Source organism: Mobula hypostoma, chromosome 17 (assembly GCF_963921235.1).
Source record: "Mobula hypostoma chromosome 17, sMobHyp1.1, whole genome shotgun sequence".
Lineage (NCBI taxonomy): Eukaryota > Metazoa > Chordata > Chondrichthyes > Myliobatiformes > Myliobatidae > Mobula > Mobula hypostoma.
In genome coordinates, this window is record NC_086113.1 from 69,890,220 (window position 1) to 69,910,457 (window position 20,238).

The 20,238-nt window shown below is 42.3% G+C and overlaps 1 protein-coding gene across 2 annotated transcripts in view; it reads left to right on the forward strand.

Moving 5' to 3' along the window:
* Positions 1-20,238, forward strand: part of exosc7 (exosome component 7) — a 68,773-nt gene that overhangs the window by 23,578 nt on the left and 24,957 nt on the right. For both annotated transcript variants that reach the window (XR_010020723.1, XM_063069396.1), the window contains exons 3-4: positions 8,314-8,408; positions 12,580-12,745. Coding sequence is in view for 1 of the 2 variants with exons in the window: in XM_063069396.1 (XP_062925466.1) it covers positions 8,314-8,408; positions 12,580-12,745 (261 nt within the window). In the remaining variant the exon portion in view is untranslated. The remainder of the gene's footprint in view (positions 1-8,313; positions 8,409-12,579; positions 12,746-20,238) is intronic.

Below are 20,238 nucleotides of genomic sequence, written 5' to 3' on the forward strand. Positions count from 1 at the left end.
TCAAATGGCTTAATTCTGCTCCTATATCTTACGGTCAATCAAAGAAATCTCATTCATCAGATTGTTATTTCATCACTGTCATTCTCACTTGAGTCACTAGAGGTGGCTGTAGAGTCCATTTCATGTCCGTCCTATAGTTTTTCAGAGTGTGGATGGTGTATCTGTCTTGGAGGACTGTCTGTTGTAGAAGGTGTTTTCCCAGGAGGAGTGTCGGAAGAAGTGTCACTGGCAGGATTGCTCACCTGATGTCCCTGCTCAGCTTTTTGATATTGCTTTAGTTGTTCTCCTGGCTCTGTAGCATGCACTTCAATTCGTTTATACTTACCATGTTTTCTTGCTCATTTGGTTAAAATAAAGATTTGTTCTTTAGACTTTGTACTGTGTCTATCATGCTTTTTTTGTAGTGTTTCAAGTTTCTTTCCCAATCGTAAAGGAGTCAACATCTTGTCCCCTCGTTCATCTGCTCACGTATTCGATTAAAACGGACTGCATGTTTAACTCACGTGATCCAGGATAATCTTTTCCCTCAGACATTCTCTGGATCTTATCACACGCTTTCTTAGTAAACTTTGGTATTTTGCATCTGGATTTTTTCACTAATTTTATCAAATTGAGATGTTTTATTCATGAAAGAGCTCAGTTTCACAATGTTGCTATTTGTTTTAATTCAATCTCATGTAACAATTGATTTGTACGTACTTATTACTTTGACTGTGATCTTGAAATATTATTAGATTGCAACCGAATTTTTCCTCCATATCCCACCAGTTTGTACATATTTAAGTATTTCTCATACCCCAATGGCTTGTATATATTTAATCGTTTCTGCATATCCCAATAGCTTGTACATATTTAAGTATTTCTCATTCCCCAATATCTTGTACATATTTAAGTATTTCTCATACCCCAACGGCTTGTACATGTTTAGATATTATTGTATCTAATCTGAGTATAGTGTTAATTTCAGTCCTTGCCTGATATTTACAGGTAGTTTTTATTTTTCAAAATAGCAATATCTAGTAGTTTCCTCATGCCTACTCTTCCACCAGATGGTGTATCAAAGCCAGAAGTAGTTGATTTATTCAGACAGTTTGGAATTGAGGAAGCTCTTGCCTCCTTAAGAGTTTAAGCACAGAAAATTTCCATTTCATCTGGGATTCTTCGGAGTCGTTGAACCTTCTTGTCAACTACATCACATTGCTGGATTCTGGTTTTTGATCCAAAGTACTTCCTGAAGCTATGAAGGAGGCATAAAATCTGATGCTTCAGAATCGTTACATTTAGTACTAATAGAACAGAGAGAATTGAAAATGGGGAATAGCAAGAGGCTAAAAACAAAAAGGAAAGGAAAGAAAAAGAATAAAATGGCGAGCCTATGTGGTCTGCCCTTTTTATACTACATAGATAAAAGACATTCCATTCAAATATGCAAACACGAGGAATTCTGCAGATGCTCGAAATTCAAGCGACACACATCAAAGTTGCTGGTGAACGCAGCAGGCCACGCAGCATCTCTAGCAAGAGGTACAGTCAACGTTTCGGGCCGAGACCCTTTGTCAGGATGAATGGTCTCGACCCGAAACGTCGACTGTACCGCTTCCTAGAGATGCTGCCTGGCCTGCTGCGTTCACCAGCAACTTTGATGTGTGTTACTATCCATTAAAATATGTAGGTAAGAGTTAACCAATTAGATAACCCCTGTTCAAATAATGCATTACCAAGAAGCTTCCAGAAAGAGACAAAACTATAACTGGCAAATGACACTTAAAGGATTGACGGTGGATATGCAATGGCAAGCATTTAAAGGTTGCATGGATGAACTACAACAATTGTTCATCCCAGTTTGGCAAAAGAATAAATCAAGGAAGGTAGTGCACCCGTGGCTGACGAGAAATTAGGGATAGTATCAATTCCAAAGAAGAAGCATACAAATTAGCCAGAGAAAGTGGCTCACCTGAGGACTGGGAGAAATTCAGAGTTCAGCAGAGGAGGACAAAGGGCTTAATTAGGAAGGGGAAAAAAGATTATGAGAGAAAACTGGCGGGGAACATAAAAACGGACTGTAAAAGCTTTTATAGATATGTAAAAAGGAAAAGACTGGTAAAGACAAATGTAGGTCCCCTACAGACAGAAACAGGTGAATTGATTATGGGGAGCAAGGACATGGCAGACCAATTGAATAATTACTTTGGTTCTGTCTTCACTAAGGAGGACATAAATAATCTTCCAGAAATAGTAAGGGACAGAGGGTCCAGTGAGATGGAGGAACTGAGTGAAATACATGTTAGTAGGGAAGTGGTGTTAGGTAAATTGAAGGGATTGAAGGCAGATAAATCCCCAGGGCCAGATGGTCTGCATCCTAGAGTGCTTAAGGAAGTAGCCCAAGAAATAGTGGATGCATTAGTGATAATTTTTCAAAACTCGTTAGATTCTGGACTAGTTCCTGAGGATTGGAGGGTGGCTAATGTAACTCCACTTTTTAAAAAAGGAGGGAGAGAGAAACCGGGGAATTATAGACCGGTTAGCCTAACGTCGGTGGTGGGGAAACTGCTGGAGTCAGTTATCAAGGATGTGATAACAGCACATTTGGAAAGCGGTGAAATGATCGGACAAAGTCAGCATGGATTTGTGAAAGGAAAATCATGTCTGACGAGTCTCATAGAATTTTTTGAGGATGTAACTAGTAGAGTGGATAGGGGAGAACCAGTGGATGTGGTATATTTGGATTTTCAAAAGGCTTTTGACAAGGTCCCACACAGGAGATTAGTGTGCAAACTTAAAGCACACGGTATTGGGGGTAAGGTATTGGTGTGGGTGGAGAATTGGTTAGCAGACAGGAAGCAAAGAGTGGGAATAAACGGGACCTTTTCAGAATGGCAGGCGGTGACTAGTGGGGTACCGCAAGGCTCAGTGCTGGGACCCCAGTTGTTTACAATATATATTGACTTGGATGAGGGAATTAAATGCAGCATCTCCAAGTTTGCGGATGACACGAAGCTGGGTGGCAGTGTTAGCAGTGAGGAGGATGCTAAGAGGATGCAGGGTGACTTGGATAGGTTGGGTGAGTGGGCAAACTCATGGCAGATGCAATTTAATGTGGATAAATGTGAAGTTATCCACTTTGGTGGCAAAAATAGGAAAACAGAATATTATCTGAATGGTGGCCGATTAGGAAAAGGGGAGGTGCAACGAGACCTGGGTGTCATTATACACCAGTCATTGAAAGTGGGCATGCAGGTACAGCAGGCGGCGAAAAAGGCGAATGGTATGCTGGCATTTATAGCGAGAGGATTCGAGTACAGGAGCAGGGAGGTACTACTGCAGTTGTACAAGGCCTTGGTGAGACCACACCTGGAGTATTGTGTGCAGTTTTGGTCCCCTAATCTGAGGAAAGACATCTTTGCCATAGAGGGAGTACAAAGAAGGTTCACCAGATTGATTCCTGGGATGGCAGGACTTTCATATGAAGAAAGACTGGATGAACTGGGCTTGTACTCGTTGGAATTTGGAAGATTGAGGGGGGATCTGATTGAAACGTATAAGATCCTAAAGGGATTGGACAGGCTAGATGCAGGAAGATTGTTCCCGATGTTGGGGAAGTCCAGAACGAGGGGTCACAGTTTGAGGATAGAGGGGAAGCCTTTTAGGACCGAGATTAGGAAAAACTTCTTCACACAGAGAGTGGTGAATCTGTGGAATTCTCTGCCACAGGAAACTGTTGAGGCCAGTTCACTGGCTATGTTTAAGAGGGAGTTAGATATGGCCCTTGTGGCTACAGGGGTCAGGGGGTATGGAGGGAAGGCTGGGGCGGGGTTCTGAGTTGGATGATCAGCCATGATCATAATAAATGGCAGTGCAGGCTCGAAGGGCCGAATGGCCTACTCCTGCACCTATTTTCTATGTTTCTATAACCACTAGGGACACACTGAACAAATGCATATACAGTGGCATGCAAAGGTTTGGGCACCCCTGGTCAAAATTTCTGTTACTGTGGATAGCTGAACGAGTAAAAGATGACCTGATTTCCAAAAGTCATAAAGTTAAAGATGAAACATTCTTTTCAACATTTTAAGCAAGATTAGTGTAATATTTTTGTTTTGTACAATTTTAGAGTGAAAAAAAGGAAAGGAGCACCATGCAAAAGTTTGGGCACTTTTGCAAGAGATTTGAGCTCTCAGATAACTTTTACCAAGGTCTCAGACCTTAATTAGCTTGTTAGGGCTATGGCTTGTTCACAATCATTGTTAGGAAAGGCCAGGTGATGCAAATTTCAAAGCTTTATAAATACCCTGACTCCTCAAACCTTGTCCCAACAATCAGCAGCCATGGGCTCCTCTAAGCAGCTGCCTAGCACTCTGAAATTAAAATAAATGATGCCCACAAAGCAGGAGAAGGCTATCAGAAGATAGCAAAGCGTTTTCAGGTAGCCGTTTCCTCAGTTCGTAATGTAATTAAGAAATGGCAGTTAACAGGAACAGTGGAGGTCATGTTGAGGTCTGGAAGATCAAGAAAACTTTTTGAGAGAACTGCTTGTAGGATTGCTAGAAAGGCAAATCAAAACCCCTGTTTGAATGCAAAAGATGTTCAGGAAGATTTAGCCGACTCTGGAGTGGTGGTGCACTGTTCTACTGTGCAGTGACACCTGCACAAATATGACCTTCATGGAAGAGTCATCAGAAGAAAACCTTTCCTGTGTCCTCACCTCAAAATTTAGTGTCAGAAGTTTGCAAAGGAACATCTAAACAAGCCTGATGCATTTTGGAAACAAGTCCTGTGGACTGATGAAGTTAAAATAGAACTTTTTGGCCGCAATGAGCAAAGGTATGTTTAGAGAAAAAAGGGTGCAGAATTTCATGAAAAGCACTCCTCTCCAACTGCTAAGCACGGGGGTGGATCGATCATGCTTTGGGCTTGTGTTGCAGCCAGTGGCACGGGGAACATTTCACTGGTAGAGGGAAGAATGAGTTCAATTAAATACCAGCATTTTCTGGAAGCAAACATCACACTGTCTGTGGGGGGGAAAAAAAACGCTGAAGGTGAAAAGAGGATGGCTTCTACAACAGGATAATGATCCTAATTACACCTCAAAATCCACAATGGACTACCTCAAGAGGTGCAAGCTGAAGGTTTTGCCATGACCCTCACAGTCCCCCGACCTAAACATCATTGAAAATCTGTGGATAGACCTCAAAAGAGCAGTGCATGCAAGACGGCCCAAGAATCTCACAGAACGAGAAGACTTTTGCAAGGAAGAATGGGCGAAAATCCCCCAAACAAGAATTGAAAGACTCTTAGTTGGCTACAGAAAGCGTTTGCAAGCTGTGATACTTGCCAAAGGGAGTGTTATTAAGTACTGACCTTGCAGAGTGCCCAAACTTCAGCTTCGGGCCCTTTTCCTTTTTTGTTATTTTGAAACTGTAAAAGATGGAAATAAAAAAGTAATCTTGCTTAAAATATTAAAGAAATGTGTCATCTTTAACTTTATGCCTTTGGAAATCAGGTCATCTTTTACTCACTTAGCTATTCACAGTAACAGAGATTTTGACCGGGGTGTCCAAACATTTGCATACCACTGTATATATACTGTGACTAAAAACATACTATAGTGTATATAGGTAGTTATATAAAATACAAGCAGGCATAAAAGTTAAACCACACAGGAAATAACATTTATACAGTCTTATCCAACACTATCCTGCCTGTTATTTCCTCAAAGTATTCCAACATATTTGTCAAGTAAGATTTTCCCTTATGGAAACCATGCTGACTTTGGCTTTTTTAATCATGTCTCCAAGTAGCCCAAAACCACCTCCTTAATAATCGACAATAACATCTTAACCACCGCTGAATTCAGGCTAACTGGATTATAATTTGCTCTCTCTCTCCTTAAAGAGTGAAGTGACATTTGTGATTTTCCAGTCCTCTAGAACCTTGTTAGAACCTACTGATCCTTGAAAAGTCAGTATTAATGCCTTCACAAATTCTTCAGCTTCCTCTTTCAGAACCCTGGAATGTGGTCCATTTGGTCCATGTGACTTAGCCACCTTCAGACCTTCCAGTTTCCCAACTACCTTCTTGGTAATAGAGTCTGGCCCTGGCTCTCTTGAATTTCTGGCTTGTTGCTGGTGTCTTGCACAATGAAGTCTGAGGCATCTGCCATTTCATTGTTCCCCATTACTTCCTCTCCAGCATTGCTTTCCAGCACTCTGATGTCCACTCTTGCCTCTTTTTTAACTTTTTACATCTGGAAAAAATCTTCTGCCATCATCTTTTATATTATTGGCTGGTTTATGTCATATTTCATTTTTGTTCTCCTTATTGTTTTTATAGTTGACTTCTGTTGATTTTTAAAAGCTTCCCCATCCTAGACTTTCCAACATTTTGCTGTATTGTTTGCCCTCTCTTGTTTTTGTTTTTTGATTTCCCTCGTCAACCACAGTTCCATTATTCTCCCATTAGAATATTTCTTCTTATTTGGGATGAACATATCATACATCTTCTGAATTACTCCTGAAACTCTAGCTTTTGTGGTTCTATGATCCTTGTTAGTGTTTCCTTCCGATCAGCTTTGGGCAGCATCATGCTCATGCCTCTGTCATTACCGTTACTCAATTGTGATATTCATCCATCTGATTTAAACTTTCCCCGTGGCCATTTCACTTAATCATAATTATACCACTTTGGATGCTGTTTGTTTGTTGGGGGGGCGGGGTGGGGTTTAACCTATCAGGAAAGCTGCGGCAACCAGGTCTCTGGCACTAAGTCTGGCTCTGTGACTCAGAAGGGATGGGTTGGGGGACAGGGAGAGGAGGAGTGCAGCGATAATAGTTAGATAGCAGACAGAAGAACCTGTGGGTGTGAAAGAGACACCTAGATAGTAAGCTATCTCTCAGGTACCAGGTTCAGGGATGCCTCTGATCAGATCTACGGCATTTTAAAAGGGGACGGTGAGCAGTCAGAAGTTGTGGTACATATTGGTCCCAACAACATGGGTAGGAAAAGGGATGAAATCCAGAGGAGAGAATGTAGAGAGCTTAGTAGAAAGCTGAAAAGCAGGAACTCAAGTGTAGTAAACTGTGAATAGTTGCCAATGCCATGTGCCATTGCGAGTAAGAATAGAGTCCTTTGGCAGATGAGTTTGTGGCACAGAGGGCAGTTTGATTTTTATTGTAATTGCTACTTCTAGTGATCGAGAGTGGGATGCCATTCTTATCACTTACAAAATGAAAGTTCTGCATGATCTGCATCTAAAAGATATGAGTAGATTATAGTTCCAAAAATATACTTAACTAATTTCAGAAGTATATTTGAATACTTGTGTAGAAGTCGAATCCGGATAAACTCACTCAGAGGCTGTATAAATATAAACCCTTTATTCAAAGCCTCCGGGGTACTTCAGTTAGTTGCTCAAACAGGAACAGTCTGAAGCCAGCCCTATCTATGTAGATGATAGTACAGAGGGACAAATTACAGAATAGATATCGTGGCCACATACACAGGACAGGCTGGAGCCAATCTTATCTATGTGCATGACTGCACAAAGAGACAGGGACCTTGAAACACTGTCTAAATCCAAGAAGAAATATGGCTCAGCATGGCTTAGCATATCTGTTGATCATCAGTGGTTTCTTACAGAAAAATAGGCTGCTATTGTTTAACTGTCCGTGTTAACCCTTTACATACTTTATCACTCGAATTAACACATTTATCTTTGGGTAGCACAGAGTAAAGCAAGCAGCCTGGCCTGGAAGTTGTGTTTGACTTGCTAAATTTTGGAGAAAAGACAGCAGTTCTCTAGAATTTTTATGGAGAAACAGCATAAAGCTAATGCTTTTCAGTTATGAAATAAAATATAAAAAGCACTTGCAAAATACAATTTAATTATTACTGAACAGAAATTTGTTTCTGTTCAGTTTGTTGAGAAAAATATCTTTGACTTTTGCTCTTTATGTTCATGTTGATGTGATATTTGAAGGTCTGATCTTAATCTGTTAATAACAGTCTGTGCTTGCTTGTTCAGGATTATTTTGAGTTTTGTAAAGATCTACTTTCTTGTACCTTTAGCACCCTTTCAGAATATCCAAACACACGGCACAGACAGTAAAGTTCTTTTATACTGTAGTCATTGCTTCAATGCAGGAAAGTTGAGCTAATTGCATTTAAGCATTTCTGAGAAAATATTTAGAATTTTGTGTTTAAGTTTCTGCAACTTGACATTAATGCAAATCCACCTTAGCCAAATTCTTGATGTGGAGCAATTCAGTTTCCAGTTAAATATTGTTAATGTAACCTCTCTGTCTACAATTTCTGCAGGGTCACACAGATATTCTTGTTGGCATAAAAGCAGAAATGGGCATGCCGAAACTGGAGAGGCCAAATGAAGGATTCTTGGAATTTTTTGTAGACTGGTAAGATCTACTTCAAATATGATTACTACTGTGGAGTTATACAGACAGAAACATTCCCTTCAGCCATCTGTGTGCATGCTGACCATCAAGTATCTGTATATTCCGATCCCATTTCCCAGCACTTGGTCCATAACCTTCTATGCCATGGCCATTCAAATGTCCTTCTAAATGCTTAAAATGCTGTGGGAGGACCTGCCTCAGCTTTCTTATCAGGCAGTGGACCTTAGCTTGCAGTCACCCGCTGAGTGAAAAAAAATTCCTCAGATTTTGATTCAGGTTCATTTATTTATCATGGGTGCATCGAAACATACAGTGAAATGCATTCTTTGTGTTAGCGATATGCAAGCCACAAGAGTTGCCACAAGAGTTACCACACATTCTGGCACTAATGTGGCATGCCACAATGTTCAGCAGAACAACAGCAAATCAAGCTCCTTTCCTCCCTTCCACCCACTCACATACAGTCTCCCAACTTCCCCAGTGAGTTCACAGACTAGCAGACCCTTGCTAAACCTCTTACTCGCCTTAAACCTCTGCCCTTTGGACTTGGACATGTCTGCTTTTTACTATCAACACTATCCACCACTCATTTTGTACACCTCAGTTAGATTCCTCCCTCAGTGTCCTGCTTCTAGGTCGACACACCCACCCTGCCGTATGCAGTCTCTTCTCATAACCAAAACATTCCACCCTACCTTCTCCAGTACAATCACATCTTTAGTGTAGTGCCCAGGGCTGCATAATATGATAAACTCGAGATTCTGCAGATGCTGGAAATCTTGAGTAACACTCTCACAATGCTGAATGAAGTCAGCAAGTCAGGTAGCATCTTTGGGGTAGAATAATCACTTGACACTTCAGGCTTAGATGCTTCATCGCTCCTGAAGCGTATTGGCCCAAAGCACCAACAGTTTATTCTCCATAGATGCTGCCTGACTTGCTGAGTTCCTCCAGCATTGTGTGTCTGCTGCACACTATGTTCCAGATTTGGCTCAAACAATGTTTTAAAAAGTTGTATCAAGATCTCCCTGCCCTTGTACTGTATGCCCATAACTAATAAAAACAAGAATTGTTTACCTTCCCATTACCTTATCTACTTGTATTGCCACCTCTAGGAGTCTTTGGACTTGTATACCAAGATAGGTTGGGTGAGTGGGCAAATTCATGGCAGATGCAATTTAATGTGGATAAATGTGAAGTTATCCACTTTGGTGGCAAAAATAGGAAAACAGATTATTATCTGAATGGTGGCCGATTAGGAAAAGGGGAGGTGCAACGAGACCTGGGTGTCATTATACACCAGTCATTGAAAGTGGGCATGCAGGTACAGCAGGCGGTGAAAAAGGCGAATGGTATGCTGGCATTTATAGCGAGAGGATTCGAGTACAGGAGCAGGGAGGTACTACTGCAGTTGTACAAGGCCTTGGTGAGACCACACCTGGAGTATTGGGTGCAGTTTTGGTTCCCTAATCTGAGGAAAGACATCTTTGCCATAGAGGGAGTACAAAGAAGGTTCACCAGATTGATTCCTGGGATGGCAGGACTTTCATATGAAGAAAGACTGGATAAATGTGAAGTTATCCACTTTGGTGGCAAAAATAGGAAAACAGATTATTATCTGAATGGTGGCCGATTAGGAAAAGGGGAGATGCAACGAGACCTGGGTGTCATTATACACCAGTCATTGAAAGTGGGCATGCAGGTACAGCAGGCGGTGAAAAAGGCGAATGGTATGCTGGCATTTATAGCGAGAGGATTCGAGTACAGGAGCAGGGAGGTACTACTGCAGTTGTACAAGGCCTTGGTGAGACCACACCTGGAGTATTGGGTGCAGTTTTGGTTCCCTAATCTGAGGAAAGACATCTTTGCCATAGAGGGAGTACAAAGAAGGTTCACCAGATTGATTCCTGGGATGGCAGGACTTTCATATGAAGAAAGACTGGATGAACTGGGCTTGTCCTCGTTGGAATTTAGAAGATTGAGGGGGGATCTGATTGAAACGTATAAGATCCTAAAGGAATTGGACAGGCTAGATGCAGGAAGATTGTTCCCGATGTTGGGGAAGTCCAGAACGAGGGGTCACAGTTTGAGGATAGAGGGGAAGCCTTTTAGGACCGAGATTAGGAAAAACTTCTTCACACAGAGAGTGGTGAATCTGTGGAATTCTCTGCCACAGGAAACTGTTGAGGCCAGTTCATTGGCTATATTTAAGAGGGAGTTAGATAAGGCCCTTGTGGCTACGGGGGTCAGGGGGTATGGAGGGAAGGCTGGGGCGGGGTTCTGAGTTGGATGATCAGCCATGATCAATATAAATGGCAGTGCAGGCTCGAAGGGCCGAATGGCCTACTCCTGCACCTATTTTCTATGTTTCTATGTTTCTATTACTTAGTTCCTCAACACTCCCCAGTGCCCTACCGTTTACCATTGTGTATGCCCTATCCTGATTCATTTGTTTGCCATGTGCCATGTCAAATGACGTGGGCGATCATGGTCTTTCTGTGACCATGATTGGTCTTTGCAAATTTTTCTACAGAAGTGGTTGTCATTGCCGCCTTTTGGGCAGTGTCTTTACAAGATGGGTGACCTCAGCCATTATCAGAGATTGTGTGCCTGGCCTCAGTGGTTGCATAGCCAGGACATGATATGCCCCAGCTACTCATAACGACCATCCACCACCTGCTCCCATGGATTTACCTGACCCTGATCGGGGCGGGGGGGGGGGGAGGTTGGTAAGCAGGTACAACACCTTACCCAAGGGTACCCTGTGGGCTAGTGGAGGGAAGGAGTACCTTACATCTCCTTTGGTGGAGACATATCTCCACCCTGCCTACCCTGGCTGGATCTCCTAACATAGATTGCCCCTTGTTTCTGAAACTTTCATTGCTCTGTGCAACTTAACAGATGACCAATATAATTCTGTAGCCAAAGATTACTCTCTTTCCCCCATCAACAGTGCCAGTTTTGGTGTCATCTGCAAGCTTAGTAATCATTCATCAGTAAACAGCAAGAGTCCTAGCACTGATCTCTATGATACACCACTGGTCAGAAGCTTTCATTGCCATCACCCTTTAACTCCTAATACCAAGCTAAATTTGAATCTAACTTGCCCTGGATCCCATAGGCTGTTAATTTTTCTATCAGTCTTCAATGTGGGATCTTGTCAGTTACCTTACTGAAAGTTGGTATTGATCTCACCAGCTGCCGTGTTCTCATCAAAATATTTGGTTACCTTGTTTAAAAATCAAAGTTCCAATAACTTCCTCAACACTGACATTAGACTATTGGTCAATATTTACCTCATAGTTATTAGGGCAAAATTTGTAATGACTCAGTTCATAAGGAATTAATTTGAAAACTCGTGAGAAAGATGTGTAGAAGCCCTGGATATAATCCTTGTGGCATTTTATTTGTCCATGGGCTAATGGTGTCGTTAGCACATTGGCTCAGCAATTAAGGCTGCTCCAGAGCCTCTGGTGCTATTTGTGTGGCACTTGTACATACTCCATCTAATCATGTGGGATTCTCAGATCTCCAGATTTTTTCCTACATTCCAAAGACGCGCTGCTGGGGAGTTGATTGGTGACTGCACATTAGCTGTTGTATAAGTGGGTGGTCAGGGAATCAAGAGAAGCTGATGTGAGGGGAAAATGGGTTATGGGGGGTGTAAATAAGGGAAAGGATTGATTAGTTTGCTCTGAAGAGCTAACATTGTCTTAGTGAGTCAAATGGCCTCCTTTGCTGTAAAGTACTACTGAGATGGCAGAAATTTCTTGAGGTTTGTAAATTTTCAAAATACTTTACCCTAAATGTCTGTGTAATGCTCGGTTGTGCGTTTCCAAAAAGTTAAGGGATAGGGTGGGAAATGGAGCTGAGATGGAACAGTTGAGATGCTGTGTGGCTTATTTCTCCGATTTCTAAAAATGAATAAAGCAAGAATTAGAGGCTATTCCATGAAGTGCAATATTTAGAGTTATAATTCCTTGCACAAAACACTCAGTGATGCTAGTGGGACACTTCCTAAAGCTGGTCTGACTGCAAGATTAAAATGAAACCAGAAGCTCAGCTGAAACTTGGTCTGTTTCTGATTTTTAAATTGAAATAAAATTGTTTATTTTCTTGAAATCTACTGCAATGTTGATGAATGTTGTTTTATATTGTGACTTCTTTATAGTTCTGCCAATGCAACTCCGAAATTTGAAGGTCGTGGAGGGGAAGATCTTGGCACAGATATTGCCAACACCCTGTACCGAGTGTTTGACAACGGCAGTAGTCTGGATTTGAAGACGCTGTGCATCACTCCCAGACAGCATTGCTGGATCCTTTATGTAGATGTCTTGGTAGGTTTGGCTCAGAAAGCAAAGTTCCCTTAAAGTATTAATCCACTTTCTTCAGTAATTATAACTTTGACATAAAGCATTTTGAAATTCTGTCAGTGTAGTTAGGTCTTACACATCATTATCATAAATAATATTATGCATATGGGACTGGGGCTGAGGTGCTGTTGTAGATGGAGAACTGGTTGGCTAACTGGAATGAAAAGGTCAGAATGTATAGGGCTTTTGAGTATCAGTCAGTGACCAGTGGATCAGGGCTGGGACCTCAGCTATTCACAATAATGATTTGGACAGGGTCATTAAATGTAATGCTCCAGGTTGGCAGATGACTGAAAGATGGGGGAAGTGTATGCCTTGAGGGAACAGGAGAAGGTCCAGGGTGATTTAGACAGGATGAGGGAGAAGGTAGGTGTATGACAGATGAAGTATAATGTAGATAAATTTGAGATTATTCTCTTTGGTGGCCATGATAGGAAGACACATCATCATCTGGCTGGTGATAGATTGGGAGAGGAGGTGGCACCATGAGACTTGGGTCTTCTGTGCAACAGGTGACTGAGAAGGGAAATGTATGCTGGTCCTTGTAGTGAGATGATTTGAGTACAGGAGGAGGAATATCTGTCTGAGACCCTGGACTTTAAATGGAGACACAAGCCTCCAGATGCTGGAATCTGGAACAAAAGAGTTCAAAAGTTTGGAGTTTAGACTGCTGGAAGAGTTCAGTGCATCTGCAGAAGCAAAAGGTATGTTGACATTTCTAAAGTTCAAAGTAAAATTCATTATCAGAGTACATACATGTCACCACATACAACCCTGAGATTCTTGTTCTCTGGGCATACTTAAATCTATAGAATAGTATGAACAGGATCAATGAACACAAGCTGTGCAAGTGCAAATATAGATAAATAGCAATAAATAATAAAAGCATCAACTAACAAGATAAAGTCCTTGAAGTGAGACCATCGGTTGTGGAGACACCAGAAATAGAATGAGTGTGGTTATCCCCATTTGTTCAAGAGTCTGATGGTTGAGAGGTAGTAACTGTTCTTGAACCTAGTGGTGTGAGTCCTGAGACACCTGTACCTTCTACCTGATGGCAGCAGTGAGAAAAGAGTATCGCCTGGGTGGTGAGGATTTTTGAAGAATTTTGCTTTTCTACAGCAGCATTTCATGTAGATGTGCTCAATGGTTTGTAGGGTTTTACCCATGATATCTGGGCCGAATCCACTGCCTTTTGAAGGATTTTCTGCTCAAAGGCATTGGTGTTCCCATAGAAGGCCATAATGCAGCCAGTCAGCACACTTTCCACCACACATCTATAGAAGTTTGCCAAGGCTTTTGTTGACATGCAGAATCTCTGCAGACTCCTGAGGAAGTAGAGATGCTGTCGTGCTTTCTTTACAACTATATTTATATGACAGGTCCTCTGAGATAGTGACACCCAGGAATTTAAAGTTACTGTCTCTGCACCTCTGATTTTCTGATGTTTACTGGCTAATGGACTTCTAGATTCCATTTCCTGAAGTCTGCAATCAGTTCATTGGTCTTATTGACAATAAGTGAGGGGTTGTTGTTATTACGTCACAGCCAGGTTTTCAATCTCCCTCCTGTCTGCTGATAGATCACTATCTTCGATACAGCCCACAGCCGTGGTGTCATCAGCAAACTTGGAGCTGAACTTAGCCACAGAGTCATAGACATAAAGCGAGTAGAGCAGGGGCCTAAGCACACATCCCTGTGGTGCTCCTGTGCTGATACGGATTGTGGAGGAGATGTTTTTGCCCATCTGAGCTGACTGGGGTTTGCAGGTGAGGAAATCCAGGATCCAATTGCACAAGGGGGTATTGAGGCCCGGATCCTGGGATTTACTGATTACTTTTGAAGTGGTGATGGTATCAAATGCTGAGCTGTAATCAATAAAGAGCATGCTGATGTATGCATCTTTGCTGTGCAGATGTTCCAGGGTTGTGTGAAGAGCCAATGAGATGGCATCTGCTGTAGACCTGTTGCTTCAATGGGTGAATTGGAGTGGATCTAAATTGCCACTCAGACAGAAGCTGATGTGCTTCAATGCCAACCTCTCAAAAAAAACTTCATCACAGTGGATGTAAGTGCTACTGGGTAATGGCTATTAACGCAGATTACCACACTCTTCTTTGGCACCGGTATGATTGAAGCAGATGGGTACCACACACTGCCTGGGCAAGAGGTTGAAGATATCCGTGAACGCACCAGCCAGTTGGTCAGCACGGGTCTTCAGTACTTGACCAATTACTGCGTATGGACTGGATTGCTTTCCTTAGGTTCACTCTTTTGAAGGCAGCCCACATGTATTCTTCAGGTACAGAGACCAAAGGATCATCAGGAGTACGATGGTTCCTCCCTGTCAGATGGTCAATACGAGCATAAAAGGCATTGAGCTCAGATACTTTGTTGTCCCCTATGTCACAAGATTTAACTTTGTAGGAGGTTATGGCATTCAAACTCTGCCCTAGCTGTCGAGCATCCGTTGTTGATCCCAGCCTAGTTGGAGATTTCCTCTTTGCCTGTGGAGATTTCTGGAGATCATACCTGCATCTCTTGTACCATTCTTGATCTCCAGGCTTGAATGTCTCTGATCTGGCTCTCAGCAAATTCCGGATTTCGTGGTTAATCCAGGCCTTCTGACTGGGGTAAATCCTGAACAATTCTGTGGGGAGACGCTCTCATCTACAGCATTTTTAATAAAGTCTGTTGTGGCCATTCAGGTCCTCAGAAGAGTTCTTGAACGTGGCCCAGCCCACTGACTCAAGGCAATCCTGCAACCGTTAGGTTCTGTCTGTATGCAAGAAATAGGAGTACACCCAAATGATCCGACTTGCCAAAATGCGGTCTGGGGAAGTAACAGGGGGCGTTCCTTATCTTAGTGTAGTACTGGTCTAGTGTGTTGGGACCTCTGATGCAACAGATTATATGCTGGTGATAATTTGAAATGCACTGGGATGGGCTGTTTCTTGCCTGCAGACTGCATCGTGCAGTTTCGCAAGTCTTCCAGTGGTGGTATATAAACTGCGGTCAGGATCATGAATGACAACTCCCAAGGCCAATAGAATGGTCTACATTTAATCGATAGGTGTTCTAAGTCAGGGGAAACGAGGTCGACATAACCCCAACATCCATGCACCAATGAGAATTGACTAAAAAGCACACACCTTCACCCTTTTCCTTACCATAGTTTGCGGTTCATTCCATTCTGAAAATTGTAAAACCTTCCAGTCTTATAGCTGAGTCTGGAGTAGCCACATTTAACCAAATTTCAATGCAACAAATAATTGAGATCTGCCTCTGATAGAGCAGCCTTGCCCTGAGATCATCAATCTTATTTTCCAGTGACTGCACATTCCCCAACAAGATGCTGGGTAGAGAAGGTCATTTATCTGTGCTTCAGCCTCATCCAAAAATCTGAAATGTGAAGGCATTTGTGCAGAACACTCTAAAGGTTAACTTGCAGGTTGATTCAGTGGTGAGAAAGGCAAAAGCAATATTAGCATTCATTTCAAGAGGGCTAGAGTGTGTTGCTGAGGCTTTATAAGGCACTGGTAAGGACTTGCCTTGGATCACAGAATAAAGAGAAGGAGAAGGGGAACCAGAGGAAGTTGATGGGCAGCTGAGTAGAGAAGGGGCGCGATCGTAACCAGAATGGGCAATGCAAAAAGATGGAAGGAGGGAGGAGAAAATACTAGAAGTTGGAGAGATTGCTATCAGTTTGGAGGCTCCCCAGGCAGGATATGAGGTGTTGCTCCTCCAAACTGAGATGGACCTCATCATGTCAGTTGAAGAGGACACGGACAGACATGTCAGTATGGGAATGGGAAGTCAAATTGAAATAGTTGTCCACCAGGAGATCCTGCCTTTTGTGGTAGTCAATGTGAAGGTGTTCAACGAAGCAGTCCCCCAATCTGCATCGGGGTCTCACCGATGTAGAGGAAACAGCACTGTGAGCACTGGATGCAATAGATGACTCCGACAGACTTGCAGATGATTTGTCACCACACTCAGAAGGACTGTTTGGGGTCTGTGGGATAAGGTATAATGGGCATGATTAACTTCCAATTGTGTACATTAGTTTTAATTTCAGATTAATGCAGAAACTGTACTTGAAGTTTAAGGCTGGATAATTGTGCATTACAGCAGATGAGCTGGCAAAGAATGTTGGGCCAATGCAAACCATTTATCCGACTCTGGCACAACAAGCAGGAAAACTATATATGTTCACAGCAAGTCAATAGCTCTAATGTTGGAGTCTAGCCCATGTTTCTTCAGCAAATGTAAGAGGAAAGTGGCTGTAGAGAGCTGCAGATTGATTACACAAGCTTTGCTTGGTCTGACTTTTGTTCATAATGTAACTTCCTTATTTTGGAGAATCTCTCCATCTCTTAACTGAAGTTATTGTTGGATCAGTAGAGCTCAGTTTGAAAGCTGAAACCTGCCAATTTGGAATGTAAAAACATTTGTGTCTTCAGGTCTTTTATTGGAGGATTTGAATCCATGATCTTTGTTCATTGACCCATTCTCTTGAGCGATAAATTTAACTTCCCTATATCACGGAAACTTTTCATCACCTTAAAAACCTCCTTACCTCCCTGATTCAAGCAGAACAACCCTAACTTTTCCAGTAATTTCTAACTGAAGTCCTTCCTCCTTTAAATTGTAGTAAACTTGATCAGACCTCTTTCAGGCTTTCCAGCAACCAGAATTGTTCCTGTTGGCCGTTGTCAGCGCAGGGATGTTTCATTTGAACCTGATCTCTTAGCTTGTATGTTTCCCTGTCTTCATAAATCCAGGGGACCTAATTGCATTTTTAATTAGCTTGTATGTTTCTCTTGTCTTCATAAATCCAGAGAATGTAGCTGCATTTTTAATTCCACATGTCAAAATAAGGTGGGTGGTTGGTCTCTGTATGTGCAAGCTGCAGGGTAATCTTTTCCCATTTGTCTTGTAACTGTTGACCTAAGAGTATAACTTAAAAACATTGAAGCAGATTGGGAGCAGCTAGTAATTGTTTTTTAAGTGATAATATAGAGTCACAGATTTTACGGAATTAAGTGTAGCTCTTAACTTTAGACACCTTTACTAAGTCTTGCCTTGTCCTTCTGTCTTCCAAAAGAAACAACCCACACTATTCAGTCTTTCCATGGTTAAAATTCTCCCATGTTCATAAATCTTTCTGGTAGTATGGTGACAGTAGGCAGTGCTCAAGCTGTGGCTAAACAGCTCTAGCACGATTATTTATTTATATTCTATGTATTGGGTAATAAACGGAAACATTCTGTTTTTAAGGATCTGTGGACATGAACTCCACCCTGTTTCCTCACACCACACAATATCCATATTCAATGTGTTCCCTTGCACCATTGCATCTCCCCAAATACATCAACTTGCACTTCTCTGAATTAGCTTCTAGTTATCACCTTTCTGCCTGTCTGCAGTATTCCTCTCCACTGCAAATCTTACAGCCATTCTTTGCATCATCCACAGACTTTATTGTGCCTCTATTCTTGTGTCTAAATTAGTAATATGTATTACAGAGATCTATGGACTGAGATCTGAATCCTGTGAAACCCACTGGTAACAGCTTCCAATGAGAAAGATACCCATCAATCATTAGCCTTCGCTTCTGCCACTGGGTAAATTAATACTGCATTCCACTGTGACCTGCTGTCTTTTTCCTGGTACACTGGCTACCTCATCTTCCATCCAATTGTTCTGCAGCCCCAGGGTTTTGATAATGAATTCTACAAAATAGGTAGCTGATTATGATATCATTAACTTTGTTTCTCTGACCACAGATGTCTGACCTTATTGACCTTTTAGAACAGAGGTAAGGAGGAATTTTTTTTTAGCTAGAGAGTAGTGAATCTGTGGAATGCTCTGCCACAGACTGGTGGAGGCCAAGTCCGTGGGTATACTTAAGGTGGAAGTTGATAGTTTCCTGATCGGTCAGGGCATCAGAAGATATGGTGTGGAGGCAGGTGTATGGGGTTGAATGGGATCCAGATCAGCCGTGATGGAATGGTGAAGCAGACTCGATAGGCTGAATGGCCTCATTCTGCTCCTGTGTCCTATGGGACCTGTGGGTAGATCCAGCTCGCCATTTTAGTTAAGTTCTCCAGCATCTTGCAGCTCTGGTGTTGTTTATCCTACCTCTTTCTCTCCTCTGTCCTCATTCTCCCAGCAACGCCATCTCTCCAGACCTCCCCCTAGCATAGCTATTCCCTAATGTTCTCTGCATTGCTCCCTCGTCTCTGAATCGGTGGGCTGAAAAGGCCAAGCAGTGGATGTTATCTACCTGAGAAACTGGATAAACTTGGGTTGTTTTCTGTGGAGTGGCGGAGGCTGAGGGGAGATCTGATGGAGGTTTACAAGATTGTGAAAGGAATAGACTGAGTGGACAGGGAGCATCTTTTTCCCAGGGTAGAAATGTCGAATACCAGAGGGTATGCATTGAAGGTGAGAGGGGGTAGATTCAAAGCGGATTGTGGTAGAGGCAGATACAATAGAGGCTTTTTAGAGAAGTTTAGGTAGGCACAGGAATATGGAGGGATATGGCCATTGTGTAGGTAAGAGGGGATGAGGTTTAGGGGATTTTTTGATTTACTTTTTAGCTAGCTCGGCACATTGTGGGTCAAAAGACCTGTTCTTGTGCTGTACTGTTCTATGTGATTTGTCTCATCCTCAAAGAATTCATTCAGGATCATGAGACATGACCTGTCCCTCACAAAGCCATGCTGACTATCCCGAATCAGACTGCTTCTCAAGATGCTCATAGATTCTGTCTCTAACACATGGACTTCAGCAAGGCTGTTGACGAGGTCCCGCTGTGAGGTCTATTGAGAAGGTTCAGTCACTTAGTATTCAAGATGAGGTAGTAAATTGGATTCGACATTGGTTTCATAGAGAAGCCAAAGAGTGGTAGTGGATGGTTGCCCCTCTGACTAGAGACCTGTGACCAGTGGTGTGCTGCAGGGATCGGTACTATTCAATATATGTATACTGTAATTGATTTACTTCTTTTTCTTCTATATCATGTATTGCATTGAACTGCTGCTACTAAGTTAGCAAATTTCACGACACATGCTGGTGATAATAGACCTGATTCTAGGTCAGTCGTTGTTCGTCATCTGCATCAACAATCTGAATGATAATGTGGTTAACTGGATCAGCACATTTGCAGATGACACCAGGATTGGGGCTGTAGTGGACAGCGAGGAAGAATATTAAAGCTTGCAGCAGGATCTGGGCCAGCTGGAAAAACAGGCTGAAAAAGGGCAGATGGAATTTAATGCAGACAAGTGCAAGGTGTTGCACTCTGGAAGGTCCAACCAGAGTAGCACTTGCACCATGAGTGGTGGGGCACTGAGGAGTGTGGTAGAACAGAGAGATCCGGGAATACAGATCCACAATTCCTGGAATGTGATCTCACAGGTAGATAGGGTGATAAAGAAAGCTTTTGACAA